The following is a 23,793-nucleotide window of genomic DNA, read 5'->3' as shown; positions in this document are numbered from 1 at the left end:
CCAGCATGCAATGCCTGAGGCAGTGTGGTTCCAACATTATTCCACTTCGCGTAAACAGCCCTATGTGCCCAGAGGTCCCGGGATCATCTCGTGTCTGTTAGTGAAGACTTATTTCTATTCACGGATAAGGGCATACCAGTGGACCGGGCAAGCCTGGCCGTGGGGTCACTCAAGCGTGTCCTTCCGTGGCATGGCCTGAATCAGAGCAGATGAACATTGACGGGTCTGAAAGAATTCTTCCCTAGAATAGCCTTCGATGGAGACTTATTGCGCTCCAGCCAGACGCCGGTCGATTTGTGATCGAGCGCTGGACTAGGCGAGAAATGGGCGCTTTTGAGCCACTGACGCAGGGCGCTTTGGCATAGATCACGCTCGCAGTAAGGACGGGCGACTCCCATTCCAACGGAGCATTCTCTGCTAAAGAGCCCTTTAATGACCATCGATAAGATGCCTCAATGTGTTGACGCAATCTACAATGCGGAGGGCACCTTCCTCATCATTTTCAGTATGAGCCTGTGAGCAGAAGAGGCTGCCTCTCATCTTCTGGTAAGACCTGAATGGAGAAATGGAGACCAAGATCATTCTCTCTCATCATCGCTCTTTTCGGGACTGGAACCAATCCATCGTTGATTTCTGTTATCTGCAGAAGCATTGATCAGATGAACTGAATATGGTCCCATCATGCTTCGAAGGCGAGCACCAGGCCTTGTATCATGCCCAGTAGTTCATCGGCGATAGGGTAAAATAGAATTACCTCCAGCCTAGGTGCCCACTACCTACGATATCATTAGAACTGATGCTAAACGCTACAAACGTAGACCTGAAAGCCTATGCTCATGAGTCAATGGAGTTTCGTGTCACATGCTGCTCTTGTGTCATAGCTAGCTGCCAACTACCCCCCTTAGCGCAACACGTGACCCTTCAATATATCTAGGGCCCCTCCGCCCTGCTTCTCTTCACATCCGTAGTCAATCTCTCCCATCCCCACCAGTAGTGATGGCTCCAGATCCGCAGTCACCTACAGAGCTAGAGGCCCACCGCGCCAAGAGGCACAAGCCTTCAACACAGGATGACCTATCAAGTGAGAGCACGGATACCGCATCACCTTCGACACCTATCGACCGCCCCGCCCTCAGCCCAACCCCAGCAACCAAAGCCCTCTCCACCGCCGAGATTCTCGAAATGATCCTCTCCTTCACAGACATGCGTACCCTGCTCACATCCGCGCAACGCGTCTGCCACATATGGAAAGCCCTGATCGCCAATTCGCCGTCCCTGCAGAAAGCCCTATTCTTCACCCCGCTAGAGCCGTCAGAGTGGGATGCGGACGTAGAGGGCTGCATGGGACAACTCAATCCACTCTTATCAACAGCCTTCCCCTCACTCTTCCCTCCTGCCGATGGCGACGAGAAACGGAGCCGCTGGTGCGGGCTCAAGTTCACAGACTTCAGCATGGCACAATCGGACTCAAGTATGGCGCAGTTTACACGCCCAGACGCAAGTTGGAGAAGGATGCTCGTGCAGCAGCCGCCGATACCAGGTATTGGGCACTTTAATCTCCGACATGCGCGGGGTGGTGACAGCGGGGACATATATCGGATTCCGGTTCGTTTCCATATATCCCCACTCTTTATGATTGGGAGATTCCGCGTCAACCTAACGGGATACGCTCTATAGGTCGATCCAAACCTCCCAGGTCTAAGAATGGAAAGGCTCCTTGACGTGTTACTGTACACCAAGGAAGTGGCGCTAGTTCAGCACACCTCCGCGCGACTAATCTGGTCTCAGGAGCAGGCTGAGTTTGGCGACTACAGCCGGAAGGCTAGTAAAGAGTTTGAGCGGTTGATGAAGAAGTTTGGAGTGGTGCTTTATACGGAGAAGGTGGTGCAGTGCATGAAGGGGTATGTTGGTCGGCCGACGGTGTCGTCTCGTACGAGGCGGGAGATTATACGCGCTTATATGGAGCATGGGATTGATGTTGATGAGAGGGAGAAGGAGATTACAGGAGGGCGGAAGAAGATTAAGGGGTTTTCGCAGTCTTGACATTGATTCTGGAGGTCTATAGTTGGTTGTTTTGTTAAAGATGACTTGTCGATAGAAGAAAGACGGCTGGAGCAGTGTCGGTAATGGTCGCTATTCTTCAGGAAAAGCCTTGAACCTACAGGCGTACCCCTTTTCTATCGTGCTTATAGTCTAGATGGAAACATTTTGAACGTCCGACGCTTTCTCTGCCGTGTTTTTCGCCGACTATATACGGCTATATTGGCAGCTCCTGACTCCTATCCCACTCCACCCCCAACAACCACCCCATCCCATCCAACGCAGCCTCCTTGAGCTGGCGACTATGGCACATCTCCCAAGGCAGCGACACCCACCCCGTATGCCCTTCGCCTTTAAGAACAGAAGCCCTAACCTCCACACCCTTCAACTGCTCCAACCACTTCGCATAGACCACAGAATCATCCCTGAATCCATCAAGTTCACCACCATAAATATAGACCTTCGGCGGATGGGCACGGGGGAACTTTTCCGTCGATCTAGATAGCTTAAGATTGATAGGCGAGAACCAAGGTGAGTGGACCGCAAGCCGACTCTCGAGATCTTCCCGCATCGCACGGGTAGCTTCGTCTTCCAGGTCTCGAGATTTGAACAGAGGACGATATGATTCTGGGAGCATAGCATCAGAGGCTAGGAATGGGATCCCAGAGAAAATACCGGTGATGGTACTCTGGAGAGGAGTGAGGCCGGTGAACTCCTCGATCGTCAAGCCTGCTTCGGCTGCTGCTGCAATGCTGCCGATGACCGCTGCAGTTGCGCCGCCAGAGCTGAGGCCGCCGACCACGAATCCGCGTGTCAGATCGACTGTCGTTCCTGAATCTTTCAGCACACCCTCGTTGAGATTGTTGATATCAGACAACCACGCAGTAACCTCCCATCCACTCTTAACAGGTGCAGGAAACAGTTCCTCGGGAATCTGATTCAGACTCGGACAAGCGACGATACATGAAAAGAGAGACGCAAAGCCGCGAGCGGGGGCGAGGACTGCGTCAGGGGTGCCAACTGAGTAGCCGCCGCCGTGGAAGTAGATCACAAGCGGACAGTGAAGATGGGCGTCTGCTGTATTTGATGACTTTGGCCAGACAAGCTTCGTTCTATTCGTTTTGCCGTCTGGTAGGGGAATGTCGATCCAAGCTTCTGACAGATGGGACGGACAAGGACCAATGTATTCGAGACCCGCGGCTTCGGCCTCGGCCATCATTATCCGTTGTTCGTCTGTGGATAGGATTTTATTGAAAGGCATGGTGAGTCCACGGCAGTATGCGGGTTAGGGGGCCGCTTAAGATGGGAGAATACAGGTGGTATCCGCAGGCAGCGCTACTGGCTTCTGAATGCTCGCTAAACAAATATCAAGGTGGAAAGTCGACTGCTGGACCCCATCGTGGCGCCACATAGCTTTATATAGCCAACGCAATTGGGCTGCGTGGTTCGGACCCCATACCCTCCGAAGCTCCGAGCCTCCGTTGAGGTGAGGATCATCATTAGCCCATTATAGCCAAGCGGGACTGTATTCTCTGTACCGTAGAGCAAATTGTTGAGAAAGAACCAGCGTATGCGTATTGCGTCCAGCTCCTGGGCTATGTTCTCAAAATTGCCGCGTATCGACCTTGTCAATTTGGATACATCTAGCATTTGCAGGGTTCGCACGTCTTGACAGGTGCAGTGTGCCAGTATGGAGCGGTTATCATGGGTAGATACAGAGTTCGTCGCTTCCTAGGTATTTACCTATTGATTATTTCTTTTTCTTCGACCCCCATGCCGTTGGTGGCGACATACTTGGTGTTCAACCTGAAGGTATCCCCTGGCCCCGGGACGAGGCCTGGGGCCTGGGTTGTGTCGAAAATGCCGAATGTGCATAGTCATCAACGCCAAATCGAAGCAGAGAGCGGTATGCAGAACACAGGCTGGAGTTCACTAGAGACTATAGGTTCACAAAGAGCGATATTATGTTCTTGTAGGCCTTGGTGCCACAAAACCCGTGTCAAGCAAGCTGAATAGTGGCGCTCTATGGGGGCAAAACTTCGCCTACTCGGACGAACACATCTATCTGGTCAATAGTTCTTTCTTGCTCGAGATACTATCACAGGACTGCCAATTTGCCTCCCGGGTTTGGAGTTGTGGTTACGCAAAAGGGTCCATACACCACCCAACATCCAGCATTCTCTAAAACCTATGCTGTCAGCTCATCGAGATTTATAGCCTAGGAGGATAACCCTGAATCAACCACTCTCTGTTGTTGTCGCACAGAGGGGCCGGCTGGGGTATATTGCGCTTCGTATTCGGTTCACATATCATACCCACTTTACAAAGTTGCACCGTGGCGTGCGTCTCGTGCAGGATCAGGTCATTCCCAGAGCCTGCTGAACCTAATCGGCGTTCCATTCCACTGGGCTCTCCGAACCAAGGGAAGCGTGTAGCCCCCAGATGCTGGTTCGGTCAGATCAGGTCATCTGAGTTCTGCAAGCCATAAATGGTCTGACATGCATAAGCAGAACGAACCGCTCCAATCAGCAATGCTTAAGTCCAAAGATTTGATTCTTGTTTTCTTTTTCCTACCAAGGCAAACCTTCAGTCCAGCGAATAGTATAGACATCAATACCGGTCCAATCACAGAACAAGACCATGGGCTCTAGACCTATGCTCTCCACAAGATAGCGATTCTATTCAGCATCCACTATATGCCATTTCGAAATCTATAGTGTCATCCACTCGCGTTTCAAGATTATAAACGAAGTCCCATGTCCAGTACCATTCGAAGCGAAGCAGTCTTGGCCAGATTAACCCCCGTATTATATTCTAGGGACAGTTAAATGAAGTATCCAATCAGCGGCTGAGCGACTATATGCCTGTTCTAGGTGGAGCAGGGTATTTAGCTGGAGTAGGAAAGTCTCCAGGCAGATTCGTCGAATCCTAATGTGCGCATGTTCGGATCTCGAGCCTTACATGAACTATACCCAGCCATGATATATGTCAAGAGGCGTACTCATCATCCTCTCCGATGGCATGTCGCTAAATCTATCCTAAACCGTAGTAAGACATCTAGCTGACCCCGAAAGCCGAAGACAGCAACTCGATTCTGAAAAGAAGCAAGCATGCCGTGGGAAAATCAGCATAAAAGGGCGAGAAGAATAGCCTGTGATTGTCATTCCGTAATCTATCCCAACAGGACAACACAGCTTCCTCTACAACTCAAAGTCTGATCATGGTCATGCTACCAATAATCCTGCTTTCCTTGTTCTTTTCCCCGCTAATATCAGCATCTATCTTTCCCGAAATTCTCCCCTCGTCATGCAAAGGCGCCGGCCTGACCTGTGCTTTACAGCTAAAGCTTGGAATCTGGCCTCCTCCTTCTTCCCGTCGTGCAGACTGCTCTAGCTTCCAGAAAGCAACCATAACGCCTGACCCAATGTACCAATCCCATCTCCCCATTCTAGACACACACTAACTACATAGCACTTCTACAACAACCGTAGCCACCGAAACCATCACCGTAACCACAACAGTAACCGGCGACGTGGTCCTACGCGCGCGAGAGCTTGAAGCACGCGCAACCACCATACAGCCCACCGCCGTCCCATCCTACGCCTTCGGCACCTGCCGCCAGCCCGGAGCGTACGCGTCCGCCTGCTCCTGTCTCGGCATCACCGGCACAACGACAACAGCCCCGGCGCCTACGACCTTCGTCTCGGTGACCGCAACGACAACCGTGACAACAACCGTGACAGTCGCCCCACCAGAGCCAGAGTGTCCCAACGGCGGACGCTGCAACGAATATGACGAATATTTCTGCTTTGACCAAAGAATCTGTCGCTGTGCTTTTGATACCGAGGGCAACAACTTTTGCTGGTTGAGCACAGACGGGTGTAATGACCGGCAGGCGTGTTCTCTTAATGCCGACTGTCCCAGTGGACAGCGCTGCCTGGGTCAGAGTTGCTGCAGCTACACGGGCTGTGTGCAGGAGGCGGCACCCGGTGGCTGCACCGGGACACCGCTTCGCCGCCGTGGGATTCCCGGGTTTATGAGTGGCGTTGCTGTTGGTCTACTTAGGTCTTAGTCTAGTTTGACCTGAGGTGATGACTACCTAATTGCCTTTTATTGCTTTTGTTCTTGCGTTCTTGCCTTTTTTGCGCCCTTTCATCAAGGCTGGCTGGGTACTTACACTCATTATTGACGTGGAAACACTAGCTGGCAAGGGAACTGGAAGACTACCAGGTAAATTGTCATGGTGGGTGGTAGTTTTCTGTGAGTCAATATTAGTGATAACAAACACATTGATTTCCTGTTGTACCTGGTGTAATAGTTACGACATGTTCATCGCAGTCCTGGTTTCTATTCTAATCCATGAGCACTCGTGAAGTGGAAGCCTGGAATGTAGAGTGTATTATCCTTCGAATGTGGTAACAAAGTGTGATGATCTGATGGACTCGCTGCGACGGCGCGTAGTAAATAATTGAGATTTATTCAAACATTCATAATGATTGCGCGATTATGGTCACAGCCGGATGTCTTGCTTGCTTTTGTTCTCCCCGTCAGCTGAGATCGGATCTAGGTCCTGTGGAGCCGTGTTTCCTTGCTCTGAAGCCTAGCCAACTATAGTTCATAGTATACCCTTCTAGCTCCCACAGCCAGGCCTTGCTCCTTTCTAAAGGGGGTGTGGTTAAGGGATACAAGGGTGTATACTTCTAGATAGAGACTTCCGTTCCTCTCAGGGTGTATCACTGCGCGTTACTGGTCCGTTAGAGGCCCGCGACGAAGAGCTCTTTGTGACACGGAAACTGAAGATCCTGAGAGAATTGAATAGCAATAAAAAATATATTTCAGTAGAGACAGAACAGAATGAAAGGGCAAACAATAACATATACAACAGACAAAGCCTGGGTGGGAAACAGGTAGAGAAAAGAAACAACAGAATCAAAAAGCACCATTGTTTGCCAGATTGCCCAATACACCATCTCAGACATGCAAACGAGACAGCGGCAACTTAGAACCCTTAAACCTGCCCACTCTGAGGAAACGCAGTCTTGCAACCGCGCTCAACCCTCAAACCCTCATTCAAATCCGAACAAGTCGCACCATTCTCCCCAATCATATGTTCTCCATTGCCGTATTTAATCTTGAAGTACGGATCCGCCACATCCAGATTAACATTGCTGATGGTAAGCACTTGAGAGAGGAAATTCTCCTGGATGCTTCAGGGAATCTCACACTCCTCGGGCCGTTCGTAAACGCCCTGCGGGGTGCAGATGTGGTCGTAGATAATGAAGACCTCGTTGCCGGTTACTCCCTACCACATGTCCTCGCCGTCGAAAGTGGGCACGGCGACCTCGCTGATTTGGAGCGCGAAGGTCCAGGTTCCTTCCCCCTTGGGGCTTGCAGAGGCCTTCGCGGGTCTCGATTTGCTTTTCGCTGTCGATGAGGGTGCTGCCGATTTGACACTCTGCTGTGATGAGGGAGGGCAGACCGAGGATTGAAAGAGCGCTGAGGAGTTTGGCTTGCATTTCGGCGGTGATTAAACTGGTGATTGATTGAGATCGGCTTGGGGCGGTGGGTTGTAATGTGCTGAAATCCATCTTTGTCGTGTCTGCAACGTCCCTTATATAGGTTTCTTTCAGGCCTACGAAGTGTGAGGGAGGCCTCCTCGAACGACTTGCGTAATGCTATCTTCTGAGGCTGTCGTTCCCAGCTACGTACAACACCGATTTTCGGCCCCTTGCTCCGTTCAACGTGCCATCACGGATCGTTTCCCTGTCGATCGTACTCCAAACCTCACTGTCCTTGGTCTGATATCTGGCCCCCAACCGGGGTAGGAATGGAAATGCCTCTCAAAGAGAATATCCGACAATGCTGCAGGTTTCTATCCTATACCCAAACCTTATCGCGCCGGAGTATGGATGTGGATGTGGAGGATCGGAGGGATTTTTCTGACGTATGCCAATATCCTTCGACATGTACAAGCAAAATTTGCCAAGGACTGGCTGGTACGGAGAAATCCTCCGTCAGCACTCTATCCACGTAACTCCGTATAGCTGTATACGAAGTGGACCTCCGAGGATCCGGATCATTAGTCCCGTGGGATCTCAGACATAGGCCAGGGTGTAGATCATGACTGGCTGTTCCTGCACCGCCACACGGAGCTGGGACCCAGCTAGGCTACCCCGACTCGGTGGACAAAGGAAAAGGGTAGCCACAAAGCGTCCTCATTATTTGCTTGTTTTCAAGATCCTACTGAGATGAGGTTGGTGGCAAAAGGCCATTTCTGGGGAATGTGGTCGTTCCAGGTTGCATTGATCGACGTTCATATTGCCGATAGATCCCGACAACCCGGGGTACCTTCAGTGGCAGGGTTGTGTTTTCGGCCCTTTACACTACATAGGTGACTCTTGCGTCTATAGCTTGCCATTTGGCTGCCGCTGACATCTCCAGCTATTGTTCTATGCGCTAATCAGATACCAAGTTCTTGATAGGGATGCGCACTCACTCTTGTGTCATCTTGTGTGATACGCATCTAGTATCTTAGCAATTAAAGAGCAACGGCGATTAGCAGCCTCACAAACAGTCAGTATACCCCACGCCACTCAGGCTTTGTACGAAGATCAAGAGCCATAAAAGATGATATTTCTTACCAAGGCTTAATCAACGAAACCTTCGTCTTCCTCTCCTTACTGCCCTGGGCTAGGTCACACCAAAAGCTGACGCATCGATATAACCCTCTAAAATTTCACAAGAATCGTACTCAACGGAGCCCCCTTTGCCCGCGAAACATGCACCTGAAGTAGCCCTTTATCAGCCATTCTCAAACTCCGGACCTTTGCCAGCCCCTCTCAACACCCAGTGACTCCGTCACTATCTTTTCAGTAACATCACACTCAAAATACTCATCGATCGTCCCCGCATGCCGCTTCCCCAACTGACCGAGGACCTCACTCGGGTGACGATACAGCCGTAGAAGGGCACACTATTTAGGGCAATAATCCGCGAAAAATTGCACAACAGTCAGTCGCGAGAAGGGCTCGTGGTGTAGAGACCCGGGATGATAGGTCTGTATATCATCATCTCTATCGATGTGGTGATCTCCAGATTTAGCCTCGGGCCATTGGATATGGATCACGCAGTGAGTTCACGGGTTGGCGGCGCAGACGCGTTGGCCATTTGCCATAATTCATAAATGTGGTATATCGACGTGTTATCCCGGGTAGGCCCTAGGACGTTCTTGATTGCGAAGACATTGGACCCGCTCATCCCACAAACACCGAAGTAGGTGCGAGGCTTGCGGGGAAAGATGCCATGGATGGGGGGAAGCGATGGATTGACTGGGTATGGGGATTGCTGGGGATCGTGAATGACTTCCACTCCTTTGATCTGTACTTCAGGCTCGTTTTTTGCTCGATGGTGAGTAGAATCGAAATATCTCGCAACCCGAGGGGGCGGATATCCTTGTCTGTTGTGTATTTGACATCCAGGCGTTGAAGCACGTCCCGAGGATTATCGTTCTCAGGGATCCTTTGACGAGTGAGGGGTATATCAACGTCGCGATAGTCGCATTCATCCCATTGCACAAAGAAATATCTCTCCTCTTGACCAAACGGAAGATTACATCGCGGATACGTCTTCTCACCCCTGGCGTCCCCAGTATGCTCATCAGAGCAGTACTTGAACAAAGTGACCTCGTGTATTAGATGATAGAGGATAATCACAGTGCGGTCGTATCTCCTTGTACCGCCGTCAGCCTGTCACGAGTATGCTAGTTACCAATAACAAATCTGGGTTCACACTCACCAGTCCAGATGATCCGGGTAGAAAGAAATCTCTCCTAGCATGACCCCGTCGTCATTTATCTGGAGTCTACGCACGCGCAATGAGCTGCCAGCAGCGTACGTCTCTCCCAAGAGGCTTTCAATCGAAATAGCCTTTCCTTCCGGAGTGAGATTGCCGTGATGGTCACGTTGCGCATTTGCGTTCTCGTCCAGCGTAGTCCATCGAATCACATCTTCCTGCAATGGACTCCAAACCACGATATTTCTCGAAGAGCCAATCGGGGCCGCATGGTGAAATCTGTACGTACGAAGAGGCGTAGCTGTGCGGATAGCTTGTTCTTGACGTGCTGTACGCAGTTATATTAGCAAGAGGCACGGCTCAATTTAGGTAATTGGCCGATGACAGACCTAACTCTTTGAAGCCCTTGAACCATGCCGTACTCAGGGTGTTGGTTCCTTCATTGTTACTTTCTGCTCCTCAGATGTCACTCAGATGATGGCGTCCGAACCGACCGGGTAGGCCAGACTTGGCCCACAGCTTTATGCTCTGCTGCCATGCTTTGCATACTCGCGTACACCGGACAATGTCATGATTGGGTAGGAGCCACCATAAGTGATGGAGACAATCCTCTGTCAGGGCAATGGGCTTGTGGTGGGCGTCGGCCCCAGGTGATGCAGGGCACTGCATGAAGAACGTGATGTTTTAAACGGGAAGAACACGGAAGGTTAAACCCACAGCTTTATATATTCCGGCTCTAGGGATACGAGCGTCGAGCTGGAGCGCGCTTACCAGAAATTTTTAGGCGCATCGTATTCACATAGGTACACCATCAACAACGCCGGGAAGTACTATACGATATCGATATTATGGAAGAACGAACATCAAGCTGGCTCAAAAACAATGGATGCAAGACTGCGGTGCTCTTCGGGCGGTCCCTCGTTCTTCAGGGAGTCCTCTACCAGGGTGATTGGGGTTTTATTTCAGACGTTGCGCCGGGATATCATGCAACTCAACCACGTGTATATATCTCTTCCCACAAGAGTAGAATCTAAAGACTAAACGACAACCCCCCATTCGCCGAAATAATACTCCCCGTACACCAGCCAAACTCCGGATTACAGATCGTCGCGACAAGGCCCGCAATTTCCTCCGCATACGCCGCCCTCCCACCAAACTTCTCCCCCAACCTCTTCACTTCCTCACTATCACCCTCCCGCACAGCAACCAGCGGCGTCAGCGGATTCCACCGCGCAAGGCCCTCCTTCACCGCATCCGGCGCAGAAAGATACATATCCGTCATGACGGGGCCGGGGTTAATTGAATTGACAGTCGCACGTTCGGAGAGTTCTCGAGCCCAGACTCTTGTCATCGCCTCGATTGCGCCTTTGGTTCCAGCATAGAGCGTTGTATGCTCTGTTCCAACCTTCGAGTTGATACTCGATAGCATGACGATACGGCCCGAGCGGTCGGTAGGGAGGACATCCTTGCAAGCGGCTGTTAAGAGGATGGGACCGAGGACATTAACCTCGTAGATACGGCGGAACTCATCCGGGGCGACGGTCTCAAGGGGTCCAATGAACAAGATGGCGGCGTTGTGGACAATAATGTCGATTTGGAATGCACCGGTTTCAGGGTCTTTGAATGTGTTCTTTGCTGTTGAGACGATGCGCTCGCATTCGGATTTTGAGGTGATGTCTGCGCGGATGGCGAGGGCGCGGATGGAGTGTGTTGCTTCGAGTTCGGTGACTAGCGCGGAGGCTGGGGCGTCGGAGGAGGCGGTTGCGTAGTTGATTATTACGTTGCAGCCTTTGCTTGCGAGGTTGCGGACGATTGCGGCGCCGATACCTGGGTTGTTAGCTTGAGGTCTATTGTGTGGCTTTCAGGGGTGAATTACTTCGCGCAGAGCCTGTGACTAGGGCAAGCTTGTTTTCGTAGATACGGGGGTGGACGGCCATGCTTAGACGAGATCAGCAGTTGTTTGAAAATATACGAGGGGACTTGCCTGCAGGTATATATGTAATTTGAGCTAAGACGCCAGGATTATTTACTGACCCACTCTTGTTACAATAGAGGGGCTTTGATAATGCTCTTGTAGCCAGCTAAATGCCAACCTGCTACCTCTACACTGCATCAGTACTCTGCAATGAGCGTATGGGTATATACAGGATGGAGTAGAGGATATATACAAGAAAGTCATCTACCATTTCGACAAGAACCCGCCATCAACCGGGATACTAATACCGTTTACATACGACGAATTATCCGAAGCAAGCCACAGCGACGCCTGCGCAACCTCATGGGGCTGGCCAAACCGATTCAAACTGCTAACCTTGGGCGCAAACTCATCATGAGTCGTGCCCATAATCTCCAGCGCCTTGGCAGACATGGCGCTCTAGTCTCGTTAGCCTGACTAGCTGCAGCATAACATACAGGGGTATCACCAGGGTCGGATAAACTTACGAAAATAGCACCCGGAGCAACTGTATTCACTCGGATCCCTGTCGGACCACCCTCGGTGGCGGCATGCTTCGTCAACCCGAGCAGCGCATGCTTCGCAGCTGTATACGCAGGCATATTCGGCTGCGGCATGTAAGCGTTGATCGAAGCAATATTGACAATCGACCCCTTCGACCCCTGTTTCCGCATCTGCTGCATCTCGTACTTAACGCACAACGCGGTCCCAGTTAAATTGACGTCCAGCAAGGACCGCCAGTAGTCCTCGTCGAACTCCGTGAGCGCCGTCTTGTCTGGTGTCATGGCGGCATTGTTGATAGCTACATCCAGGCGCCCGAATGCATTGACCGTTTCAGCAATCAGTTTCTGGACATCCTCTGACTTTGCGATATCGGTTTTCACAAAGCGGATTTCTCCGAGGGGAGACAGCTCCTCTGCGACTTTTGCGCCTTGCTCCGCTTGCAGGTCGGCGATGACCACTTTGGCGCCTGCGCGGAGAAAGACCGAGGCGGTGGCCTTGCCCATCCCTTGGGCGCCACCGGTCACGATGGCGACTTTGTCCTTGAGGACGGGGAAGATGGGTGCTTCTGGGAAGTCCATGGCTGTGAGATGTAGATCACTAGGGGGTAATGGCAGGTGGAAAAGAGGAAAAGGAGAATGAGAAGCGTGGATTGGCCGGTTTAGTCCTGTGTTGGTGTCGCGGGACGGGACTTTTTATGTTCGAGCAGGGCTGGCCTTGTTGACCGCCAGTTGGGAGATTATCTGATCCTGGAGGTGTGTGTGTAGGAAGTACGTGCTTCGTAGCTTGGTGGAGTGGGCTGTGGAGAAAGAGCTCAGACGGGCCGTTGCACTTAGGTTGCTAGTTGCAGGTGTTCCGGAGGACCTACTCCGTACAGTAGTCAGTGGGTTCCGAATTCGGGAACAACTACTTCAGGCGTCTGTCTATTGATATTAAGCCGTGCAGGCCGCGTGTGTCTCAAGCTGCAGATTACCCCCAGTAGGCAAGATCACCCCGCCAAGCTGTCAGTGTCAAGCTATGAGATTGCCGCTGCGCCGCTAGTTAAGAGCTCCGGCAGTGGGTCCGTGGTTTGTGCCATGTTAGCAGCCCTAGCAGCTAGGACTAGGAGCAATCATGTGTTCTGTTGAATCCTTGCACCGCATGGCTGTTGGCATCGCATAGGAAAGGCAAAGAACTTCTTGTCAGAGAGAGCTAGTGTTCCTTCTGGTGCCATACATGATGCCACCCATGGTTGACTCGTGGCCCGTCCGACGTTCGGCCGCAGGATTCTGTAGTCTACCCCTTGAATCGAGTCTGGGTTTTTGAAGTGCGTATGGGTGGATAATCGGACGCAGTAGGCTCACATCGAGCTGCAGGGGCAAGTCATGGCCGAAGTGGTCTAATTAATTATGGGTGTACGGGTCGTACTTAAGCATACACCGGACGACGAGGTTTCTACTCCTTCTTTGCGCACCTTCTCAAATATTTGATAGTCAAGATATTGAAGCTATTGGTATGTCCGGAAAGCAAGAGAAAGACAGGTCTGCGGTCAGTGTTCGCAGCCTCAAGGGGGATGCTCCGGAGACAAGTCTGATCAATATCCTGGTACGCTCCTGTCCCATTTTCGGTCGAGTCTCTAGCTAACCAGACAGGTCGTTGTCACCGCATGTCTCGGAGGATTCATGTACGGCTTCGCGGCCAACGCGGTCTCTGGATCTCTTTCACAGCCGTCGTTCATCGCAAAGTTCCTGACTACACCGGATGCCACGAGCATCACAGATGGTATTCTCAGCGGGTATGTGGTAACCAGAACCTCCAGTAAATCGCAACTCACGATTTTTAGCTTCCTGGGAGGCGCCCTGGTTGGCGCCATCATTCAAGCACCCCTATCCAACAAGTTCGGTCGACGCATCGCCAACCAAGCAGCGTCCGTCGTCGTGATCATATTCGCAGCACTTCAAGCCGGCGCCGTTGACGTCAAAATGTTCATCGTATCTCGCGTTATCTGCGGCATCGGCGCCGGCATGCTCTTCGCCAACACCCCAGTCTACATGAGCGAAGTCTCTCCCCCTCACACCCGCGGCAGGATGGTCGGGCTCGTCGGAGTCGGTGTGGTTGCTGCCTATATCCTCTGTGCCCTCTTCGCTCTCGCATTCAGTTTCGTCGACTCCCCCATCCAGTGGCGAGCGGTCTTCATCGTCCTGACCGGATTCGGCGTCGTACATCTCGCATCGCTCTCCTTGATCCCCGAGTCGCCCAGGTGGCTCCTCGAGAATGGTCGCGACGACGAAGCCAAAGCCGTCCTCGAGTACCTGCACAAGACAAAGAGTGACACCCGGGCAACATTTGCCCACGCCGAGTTGAACCAGATCAAGGCGCAGGTCGAGTTTGAGAAGAACACACCACGCGGGTATATGCACATTCTACGAACTGCCTCTCACCGCAAGCGAGCACTGTGCTCGATTCTCCTTTGGGTTATGGGCCAGGGGACTGGTATCACTGCCATCGCGAACCTGGTGCCCACCTTGATGGGGAGCCTGGGCTTTGAGACTACAATGCAGCTTGGTCTTGGTGTCGTTTGGACTGTCTGTGCTATTATCGGCTGTGGCATCAATGTTCTTCTGTTGGATAGAGTTGGACGTGTGAGGCTCCTAGGTATGTTCATCCGCCGCTACAAGAGAATCGCAGTCTGACAGAGACAATTAGTTGTTGGTGGATTCGGCAGCGCAGCCATCATCGGCGTCATGGGTGGTCTGTCCAAGTACTACCTAGGCTCAGACTACAAGCCCGGCGTCAACGCCGCCGTCGCCACATACTTCATCTTCGGCGCCTTCTTCACCTCGACCATCGAGTGCACCGCCTACGTATACGCATCCGAGATCTGGCCGACGCATCTCCGCAGCGAGGGCTCCACGATTGCATTTGCCAGTTTCTTTGGCAACGCGGTCGCATATACCGCGCCCGTCACCCTTGCGCTGTCCACGGTTGGATGGAAATACTACATGGTTTTTGTGGCTGTCACGGTTGTGTCTACGATTGCGATTATCTTTTACTTTCCTGAGGTACGGCTGTATCCCTTCACGAGACGCTTCAGCAGGCTAACTCTCACAGACCCAGGGCCTCAGTCTGGAGGAAATCAACGCCAAGTTTGGCGACAAGGTGGAGCTAGAGCTGCAGGATGCAGTTGCAATGGCTGCGGGCGATGCAAGCTCCTCTAATTCGACGACCGCGTGATCAACGCCGCCGTACCTGCAAGTTCAACATTAGTGGGCATGGCGTGTGGGCTGCTCGAGACTTGGCTGGCTCCCACAAGTACGACTACGGAGTACTTTGTTCAGCCTTTGGTGTCCTGTTTCTATTCCTATGCTCTCGGTAGTTTTCTCTTGCTCTAGATAGATTGAATACTTGATAATTGTTTTCTACCAAGTAATCGAATGTCATAACAAACGTCGTCGCGTTAACATCCTCCACCCAACATACCAAGACCCCAAAATCGAAAGCCACCAACGACATTCAATTTACCTCCCTTGGCAATAGCACCCCTTAGACCCCTACCAACCTTCCCCAAGGTCGGGTTTGAATTCCAGACTCTACCCCTGTCACCCAGCCGTTATTTTAGACAGGCCCATCCCGCTCGAGATCCCGCCTCATCCAACAACCCACCAGCTCCTAAAAAGAAAGTGATTACGAGGCAGGCAAACAACTCCATCGCGCGTTTTCCCTAGATTAACCAACGGGAGATCCCTGTCTAGCGCACGCCATGGCGCCCTATACTAGCCTTTAGTGGCCGCCTGACAGCCGATCGACGCCAATTTCGACCGAAAATGGGGCCGAGATGGCGGAAGTTTCTTCCTGGGGTATCGATCGGCGGGACGGCTGGGACCGTTGCGAAGTCTCCTTAAGGCGCTAGGAAGAAGTACGTCTTTGAAGGTTCACTTCGTACGTTGGTTCTTATGGGCTCCGGAAGAAGCTCCGGCGGTGGGCAGTGGGTATCTGCACTACGTACTGTAGACCTAGCATTAGCTTCAAGTAGTCATAGCTTGCCGCTATCAGAGACACGGGGCAGTCGTGGTCGTGCTATTTAAAGCGTATTAGTAAATTGCGTGGGATTCTGCGGGATTCTGCAGGACGATATCTACTACCTAGGAAAGAAAGACGATGCGGTGCTGGTAGCCTGGTCCGGTTGTTGTTGTCTGAAACGGCGAGTGCTAGCTGCAAGCGGGCCTTGATCATCACTGTCTCTGCAGACTTCAAGCTTCCTTTCGCATGTATTTACTCCGTATTCGGCCTGGCCCCTTTCCCTGGGTCTTCTGCGCCGCCAGCCTGACGGGTCGGTGAGTATATTAGCAGTTCGAGACTTCAGATCCTCGTTCTCAAGCATATGCGCTCAGCTTGATCAGATAGTATTGTTCGCCATCTACAATTCAAGATGGCATTGCGGCAGAAGGGCCCGATGCTGGTTGGCATTCTCTGGATGGAGACATTTCTGTGTCTTGTGATTCTTCTTCTGCGATTCTATACGCGGACAAGGATTCTGAGGAATGCGGGCTGGGATGACTTGTTGCTGGTTATAACATGGGTGCGTACTGACTACAGCTACTTATCTGTTTCCGATATTGCTTCTAACGAGTGATTGCATGTCTGAAGGTCTTGATGGCTGCCTTCGCGGGCCTATGCACTGCATCAGCAACCTACGGAATGGGTGTACACGCGAGCGAGCTTTCGACTGAAGAGCAGAGCAGGGGAATGCTGTTGCTTTTGACAGGCCAGAGCGTGATTGCTATCTCCATGGGCTTCAGCAAATGGGCTGTTGGTGCCTTTCTCATGCGCATTGTTGTCAGTAAATGGTATGTTTGACCTAGCACAAATTCTCTATCCCACGAGGCGAAGCACATTCTAACCTGGTCTAACTGATATGTACAGGCACAAGGCCTTCCTATGGTTCTGGAACATCAGCATCATGTTCCTGAGTATACTTCTAGCTATTGTGGTGTTTGCACAATGCACACCGGTGCAATCGATCTGGGACCCTCGCGTTCCCAAGGAGGCATGTCCTGTATCCATGCCCAAGGTTGCGACTGTCATGTGTGGTGAGTGATAGTTATACTCTGTCTTGAGATAATCCTTCAATATACCGTGCTAAAGAAGTCTCCAACAGCATGGTCCGCCGTCCTGGACTTCGTCCTCGCCTTCTTCCCCTGGTACGCCCTATGGCAGCTAAACATGAAACGAAAAGAGAAGATCACAATCTGTCTATCACTAAGCCTTGGGGTGTTCGCCGGCGTCTGTGGTATAATCCGAACGACAGGCCTCGACGCCCTTACAGTCTCAACGGACTATCTATGTATGTCTCTCCCCAATCCAAAATCTCCTAACCGCAGCCCTATGTTTTAAATCCATCCAAGCCATACTAATCAGATGATGAACCAGACGCAACAACCAACTCCGTAATCTGGACAAACTCCGAACTAACCACAACCATAATCTGCGTCTCGGTCCCCGCCCTGCGCCCACTCTACCGGTCTATCCGGGGGCTCAGCTCTTCAAAGGACGCCTCGTCGAACTATAACAACGGCCGCTCACGCTCTTACGGGAAGATCAGTGGACATCAGAGCAAAGCGCAGCAGAGCTATGGGATGGATACACTGGGTACAACGTCGCAGGTGCGACGGGACGGGAAGAACATTGAGGTTGATGATGGGGAGGATGTTGATACGAGGCGGATGCTCGGGCAGAATGGGAGGGATCCGGCGCAGGGGATTTATCAGGTTCGGGAGGTTATTGTTTCGTATGAGGAGAGGAGGGCTGGGGAGACGATTCCGGAGGGGTCTGTTCCCGACAGTCCGCCTGTGAGGGCTAAGCAACATGTGTAGGGTTCGTTTCTGGTGAAAGAGTGAAGAGGGAGTTACTTTCTTTCTTTTGTCGATTTTGTTGTTCTCTAGATACCCATCTAGTTCTTTTCCTTTGTGTGTTCTCTATTTCCTTTCTTCTTCTTTTTAGTTTGGGTTGTTGTTTCGGTAAAGAAGAAAGAAAAAATATCGAACCTCAAGGCTCAAGCGTTTCTTGACTTATTCACTAGCTGTGTTTAATGTAAGATAAACAATATCAACCACCATCAAATGGTTTTGCTCGTATCAAACCAATCCTTTGAATTGTCGTCCGCATACTTCGGGGCAGGCCGCTAGAGTTTCTTTTTCTTTCTGGTCCTTATCAGTTACCGTGCGTTTTTGATGTGCCATTTGAGGACGTTCCCCTGGAAAGCTATAGTCTGACCAAGCCTGAGACGGCAATTAAAGTTCCGAGTGGACTGCATGCCCATAAAAAGGTCATTTGTCCGATGGTGAAAGCAATTTTGGAAGCAAAATCCAAGTAATCACAAAAGGTTGGAAATATTCACGAGTCCTTAGAAAGACTGGCAAGGCGTGGCAGCGGCAGCTAGGTGAGAAGTGTAAGCAATCAAGCTACTGCAGATAGATCAGTGATAGGATGAACGACAAAAATGATAGTGGCCAAAGTGAAGTCTACAACTGTATCGCTTTGCTTTGCAATATCCTGTACCTGCTGTCTAGTAAATGCTGCCTCGGTAATGTTAGCTTGCTTCCGCTCTAATTCAACAACGCGTTGACGTCTTGTTGAGCAGCTTTGCTTGATGAATCATCCTATGACCTCTTTTCTAAACTCTGGATCTCAGCCATTGAAAGGGATAATGACAAGGGCTTGCGAAGCTTGGTACCAGACATTCTCGTGGTCATCAATCATACCCTTGAGTTTCTGCGCTTGTCATATTTATCCTCGGCCTCCTGCAAAATTCGGATATCTGTATTTGTTCATGGCGGCAAACACGGAGCATCCAAGCCTTGGTCTCTCCATCTTTATGCTTTGCTATTGACTGAAATCTTTGAACAAAGCCGCTTCTGCAGTACACTTTTCACAGTTAGATCTGGGCGACGGCGCAGTCAGATACACACCCCACACTGGACCGAAGCCTGGAAATCATCAAATGGTGATAATGTCTTGATTGCGACTGTATACATCTGTGCGGTCTAGAGACAGCAAACGACTGGCTCAACAACACCTTATACCACAACTTGCAGTGTGGTCGGTGGCTGAGTGAGGTACAATCTCAGCTTGTCCAGAACAGTGTCGACCACACTTGTCCCAGCACTGCGGCTCTTTTGCTGTATATTCCATTACGCTCTCTGACAGGAAGGCATGATGTAAGTGCTGCTAGTTTTGATTAAAAGCTCACGGAATACAGGTATTATTACTCTTTCCTGTTGCGAGATGGTTTCGCTGTTATGACTGTCGCGGTGAGAGACAACGGAAAACATAAAGTAACAGGACTTGAGTTGACTATTCTGATCTCCCAGTCCTTTCAGTTGCCATCTACCATTTCTTCCCGTCCATGCAGTGCTCTCTTCGAGAAAACCCGCTCCGCACTTCATATCTTTAACATGAGCGGGAAAGATTTGCTTATGCTGGGTAACTTCCTCCGGTCCTTCCAGAATGACACTACACTATACGCGATATACAAGATCAAGCACTTGGGAGAAACATCTCCTGAGCTGATTGTTGGCCCTGTGTGCGCTATCTCTTGCGGTGGCCTGCTCTAGCGACTGACGAAGAATGCCATCATGGGCATGTCACTTAGCAGCCGGGGATTCTCTACCATGTTCCTCACATTTCAGCCATATTCGATCAATCTAACGCGTATTGGAGCCATTCTGCTTATTTAATGTGATACGCGTCGGTTGGTGCTCCCTCCACTTGAAGCCATAGCAGAACTAGGGGGAGGAATGTCAATCTTCTTGATGGCTGAGAGCAACCTCATGGCAGCTGTAAAAAGTAATAGATTCTATATCAAATAGCGGTAACGGGTGTTTCCAAATAAACGACTGCTCCAAGTCCAGGTAAGCGTTAGCGTAAATTAGATATAGTCGTATTTTAAGAGGTTGTAGCTCTAAGAAAAGAATGTACTGAAAGTTATCAGAGGGTCTCTGTTGATGATACAAAGCATCCGTATCTAAGATGTAGATGACCTGTTGTCCCAGCTACAGCAAATACTGAGGCCAACGAGCCTTCCCTCGTAACCATGCATTAAGTACCAGGCGACCGGAACAGAATATCAGTATCGAATCAGCGAGTTCCGCACTGACAACCCCAACTCAAATGGCATCTTTACAATATGCAGCAAGTAAAGCTCCAGCACATCCTTCCGCTCTAACGGCTTCTGCACATACCGTGACCGATACATGGAGATGAAAGTCGAGAATTCAGGGCTGTCTTCATGTTCCTGTATTCTTCCGGCAAGTTGGGAGCTTAGATTTCGCGCATCTCCGGGGAGGTACTCACAGGCGACTGGAGCCAGTGAGCCTACAAAACGCGGGACAAATGCATGTAGCATAAGAGTGAGATACTCCCTGTCGCTAACTGTGCAAGGGCGAAGGTCGCTTCTTCCGAGAACTAATATTGCGCTGTTTGTAATACTATCAGTGCTTCATTGGCGGTTTAAGAGGCAGGAAGCGCATACATCCAGAAAAACGGATCCGGCGCGTTTAACTCCTTTCCCATTTGATCTCTAGTGATGCACCCAATTAGTAATAGCGATTGGAGGAGTTAGGTTATGTGCCTAGGGCACGTACCGGGCAACCTCGGCGAGGACAAGTGACGGTACGGAGACGTTTTTCAGAAGTCTCTCGACCAGGGGCTTTGCGGGTAAGGGCTCTCGATCGGAGCCATCCAACGCTTCATAATTTCCATTGATAAAGTGATAGCGCGAGGTTAGATTTTTGAAATCTCCGCCGTCCAGACTTTTTTGTTAGGGCACGAATCGAAGGTGTAGCTTTAATGAATGCGTGACTTACACTTGGCCTTCTCCAGTAAAAATTACGATACTGGCCTCAATCTCCAAGTGCGGCGGATATGGGGCATCGCCATGATTACCGTGGAAGAAAAGATACCGTAGAGACCCTTGTTTATAGTCGAAGCTCAGCATAATCGACAATGGGTTGAGAGGTTACCGGGTGGCGTAGTTGACAGGAACCGGATCTGGACAAGAGTTTGTTCCCAGCTCCAGTGGGGATATTCTTCCTTTTGGAAGAACTAGGTGGTGGAGCCCAAACGTCCACTCGGCAATCCTCGGGCGAGTCATGCCCTGCATATAGACATCTGTCCCGGCAATGGCCGGCGTCTCGCCGTCGAGGTTTAGTAGGACAAGGAACCATCTCAAAATTAATGTATAACTAGATTATAAGTCTGTATACTCGAGCCATTATCCTGATGATAGGTCAATCGCTACTTTGCAACGAATAGCACTTTTGCCTTGGAAAACGAACGTCTCGATCATGCCACGTTTATGGAATGTCATACCAGTCCATATGGGCCAAGCGCGACTCTGTGAGATTTCTCTAATTGACTGCCTTATTCGTGACAGGCTATGCATAAATAGATCTACGGCACTGAGCATGATCCCTGTGCATCATGCATGATCTCTTTATCCCCCGCAAAGAACGGCGGCAAGACGAACGGTTGTCGGAGCCGACAGATACGAACAATCTCCGAGATTATATTTAGAGACCCACATGGCGCCCTCCCCCCTCGGTATTTGCCCCGATCTACGTGACTTTCAGCGAGAAATGACGCAAAAGCCTTCTCTTTCAGCGCTCTCTCAGCTCCTCAATCTCTCTGGCAGTGACTTTTCTCTTCTCTAAATACTATCCGGCATCTCCCCTCTATCATAGTAAGTCTTCCTTGCTCCTTGGTGAATCTAAGCATGATGCTAACTTGCAAATGAAGACAGGCTTCTCGTCACCATGATAATCACTCGTGCAATCTCACTCGTCAACTTTACGGTCGCGTCCTCGGCGCTTGCCTTCCAAGTCTTCGTCCTATACCCCTGGCACAACCAGCTCGACGAGGAGTTTAAGGACCTCAAACGCGAACATCTCCGAGTCCTCGGTCAGATTGATCGAATAGCAGCATCTGACGTCTTCAAGACAAATCCCTTGAAGTTAAGAGAAGGAGAGAAGGCATAGATAAAAGTCGGCTTTGTTAGGGGTCAGCTCCCTGCGAGCTGTATGAGATCAGCTATGATCTCTTGTCCTTTTCACCCATAATCTGGGACTCCGCAGCGAATTAGTGTGTGAGCGTGCTTGTTCTGCCTTATTTACCCTGTAAGGTGAGGACCTGTGAAATCCCTGTTTTGGTTGGCTCTGGCGCGTTCGGGATAGCCGCTTGAAATGCTTTGTTATTATTACTGACCCACAGTAGCGATCTATTTCATTAACTAGCGCAATCTATGAATGAAAGCCCTCCTAATTCCCAGTTCACTCAACAGTTTTGGTGGAACCCGCGGGATAACAGTCTAATCTGAACCGATGGTTTATTACGGCCGCGCTTCGGGCACATCAATGAGTAACCTAGATTTAAAATCCACAGTATCAGAAAGGATCAAATCCCCGCGAACCTTCTATTTGGTGATTTGGTCCGTCAGCAAAGAGTTTACTGTGGAAGGACGGGCTTGTCCACTGTGCTCATTGTACGGCTGAGCGGAGAGTTTTGTATTCTACCAGAAACCCTCCCGCCAAGTTATTCAAGAACTAAAACAGCTTATATTCGTAGGAAGGTAGGGCGATGAGGCTATCATGAAACTCAAAGGACTATCCCCAGTTGCCAGCAAACGTCCCTTGAAGCAATATGTTTCGCTTGTTTCTTGTTCGAGGCTTCACCTTGACCTTGTGCCCCACGAAATTCCACAATAACTCGAAATCGAGTAGGGAAGTTACTCAGCTGCGTATCTGTACATTTTGGTGGTAGATCATGCAGCTGCGCTTCTTCCCACAAACGAGAAGTGTATCTCCAAATTTCGACGTTGGAGGAGTTTGATCTCTGCGGTTCTCTGGCTGGTTGCTGAGACTCGACAGTCTCAGACTGAATTCTAGTAGAAGAATACGGCGGGGGGGAGCTTTGGTCGCGAGGGTTAGGGACTGATTCGCTGCGCGGGCTGCCTGCGTGAGCTTGAAGAGACCGTATTTCCGGTATGATCCACTTGGTGATTATAGCTCGAAAGTCAGTATCCGAATTCTTGCGATGCAAGAAACCAAGAGCCACGAGAAAATCGTTCTCAGGATCTTGAACAGTTCCGGTGTCGGACAAGTACTCATTCAAGTTTCGAAGTACTTTGTTATAACTGAAGGTTTTGAATGTCCGAGTGACTTCGTCCTACAGACTTTTATTTAGTAAGTTTAGAGGAAAGCGAAGTCAAGAGCATAGACAGAAAGAAAACCAGTGAAGACCAATTAGCTTTAACTAACCTCAAAAGTGCTCCTATCGATACTTGGGTCGGCCTCTTTGGCATTTTCCAAAGTAATATAGGTTACAAGCAAGGTGGTCCCCACCAGCAAATCTGCCACATTATTAACATCATTAAATCAAGCCTTGGCCGTTGACATTACCATATGACCGGGCCTCAGCTAGGAAATCTGTTGAAGGCATCTCGCTCAGTAATCTGGGTTGATTGAGGATTCTGG

At 50.5% G+C, this 23,793-nt stretch overlaps 9 protein-coding genes across 9 annotated transcripts; 4 read left to right on the top strand and 5 right to left on the bottom strand.

Annotated features, from left to right (window-relative positions):
- Window positions 1-996: 996 nt before the first annotated feature.
- On the top strand, window positions 997-2,151 carry BJY04DRAFT_225873 (uncharacterized protein; the record flags this gene model as incomplete). Its single annotated transcript, XM_073718288.1, has 3 exons — window positions 997-1,081; window positions 1,148-1,605; window positions 1,678-2,151. 3 exons carry the CDS (start codon window positions 997-999, stop codon window positions 2,041-2,043), a joined length of 909 nt encoding a protein of 302 aa, XP_073564376.1. The 3' UTR covers window positions 2,044-2,151.
- BJY04DRAFT_12171 (alpha/beta-hydrolase) lies at window positions 2,151-3,511 on the bottom strand. The gene has a single exon (XM_073708346.1). The coding sequence runs from the start codon at window positions 3,299-3,301 to the stop codon at window positions 2,258-2,260; it is 1,044 nt and encodes a 347-aa protein (XP_073564375.1). The 5' UTR covers window positions 3,302-3,511; the 3' UTR covers window positions 2,151-2,257.
- A 1,749-nt stretch (window positions 3,512-5,260) lies between these two features.
- BJY04DRAFT_224901 (uncharacterized protein) lies at window positions 5,261-6,112 on the top strand (the record flags this gene model as incomplete). Its single annotated transcript, XM_073718084.1, has 2 exons — window positions 5,261-5,466; window positions 5,512-6,112. The coding sequence occupies 2 exons, from the start codon at window positions 5,261-5,263 to the stop codon at window positions 6,110-6,112; spliced, it is 807 nt and encodes a 268-aa protein (XP_073564374.1).
- An 818-nt stretch (window positions 6,113-6,930) lies between these two features.
- On the bottom strand, window positions 6,931-7,762 carry BJY04DRAFT_203634 (uncharacterized protein). Its single transcript, XM_073713372.1, has one exon. It carries the CDS (start codon window positions 7,626-7,628, stop codon window positions 7,260-7,262), a length of 369 nt encoding a protein of 122 aa, XP_073564373.1. The 5' UTR covers window positions 7,629-7,762; the 3' UTR covers window positions 6,931-7,259.
- Window positions 7,763-10,861: 3,099 nt separating this feature from the next.
- BJY04DRAFT_211985 (SDR family NAD(P)-dependent oxidoreductase) lies at window positions 10,862-12,867 on the bottom strand (the record flags this gene model as incomplete). Its single annotated transcript, XM_073714479.1, has 3 exons — window positions 10,862-11,670; window positions 12,055-12,205; window positions 12,274-12,867. The coding sequence occupies 3 exons, from the start codon at window positions 12,865-12,867 to the stop codon at window positions 10,862-10,864; spliced, it is 1,554 nt and encodes a 517-aa protein (XP_073564372.1).
- An 882-nt stretch (window positions 12,868-13,749) lies between these two features.
- BJY04DRAFT_225867 (general substrate transporter) lies at window positions 13,750-15,653 on the top strand. The gene is made up of 5 exons (XM_073718287.1): window positions 13,750-13,870; window positions 13,918-14,060; window positions 14,109-14,920; window positions 14,972-15,327; window positions 15,377-15,653. Exons 1-5 carry the CDS (start codon window positions 13,781-13,783, stop codon window positions 15,497-15,499), a joined length of 1,524 nt encoding a protein of 507 aa, XP_073564371.1. The 5' UTR covers window positions 13,750-13,780; the 3' UTR covers window positions 15,500-15,653.
- Window positions 15,654-16,694: 1,041 nt separating this feature from the next.
- BJY04DRAFT_225864 (uncharacterized protein) lies at window positions 16,695-18,138 on the top strand (the record flags this gene model as incomplete). The annotated part of the gene is made up of 5 exons (XM_073718286.1): window positions 16,695-16,844; window positions 16,913-17,112; window positions 17,189-17,355; window positions 17,424-17,609; window positions 17,696-18,138. 5 exons carry the CDS (start codon window positions 16,695-16,697, stop codon window positions 18,136-18,138), a joined length of 1,146 nt encoding a protein of 381 aa, XP_073564370.1.
- Window positions 18,139-20,227: 2,089 nt separating this feature from the next.
- Window positions 20,228-21,398, bottom strand: BJY04DRAFT_12132 (uncharacterized protein). Its single transcript, XM_073708334.1, has 4 exons — window positions 21,130-21,398; window positions 20,908-21,075; window positions 20,796-20,843; window positions 20,228-20,739 (listed from the first exon to the last, which is right to left on the bottom strand). The coding sequence occupies exons 1-4, from the start codon at window positions 21,258-21,260 to the stop codon at window positions 20,391-20,393; spliced, it is 696 nt and encodes a 231-aa protein (XP_073564369.1). The 5' UTR covers window positions 21,261-21,398; the 3' UTR covers window positions 20,228-20,390.
- A 1,517-nt stretch (window positions 21,399-22,915) lies between these two features.
- Window positions 22,916-23,758, bottom strand: BJY04DRAFT_211981 (double-stranded RNA binding motif domain-containing protein; the record flags this gene model as incomplete). The annotated part of the gene is made up of 3 exons (XM_073714478.1): window positions 22,916-23,485; window positions 23,578-23,669; window positions 23,719-23,758. 3 exons carry the CDS (start codon window positions 23,756-23,758, stop codon window positions 22,916-22,918), a joined length of 702 nt encoding a protein of 233 aa, XP_073564368.1.
- Between the last annotated feature and the right edge of the window lie 35 nt (window positions 23,759-23,793).

The sequence above is a fragment of the Aspergillus karnatakaensis genome, assembly GCF_047715665.1.
Source record: "Aspergillus karnatakaensis strain CBS 102800 unplaced genomic scaffold BJY04scaffold_104, whole genome shotgun sequence".
Taxonomy (NCBI): Eukaryota; Fungi; Ascomycota; class Eurotiomycetes; order Eurotiales; family Aspergillaceae; genus Aspergillus; species Aspergillus karnatakaensis.
Note: the sequence above shows the minus strand (reverse complement) of the source record. Positions and strands in the feature narration are given on the sequence as shown.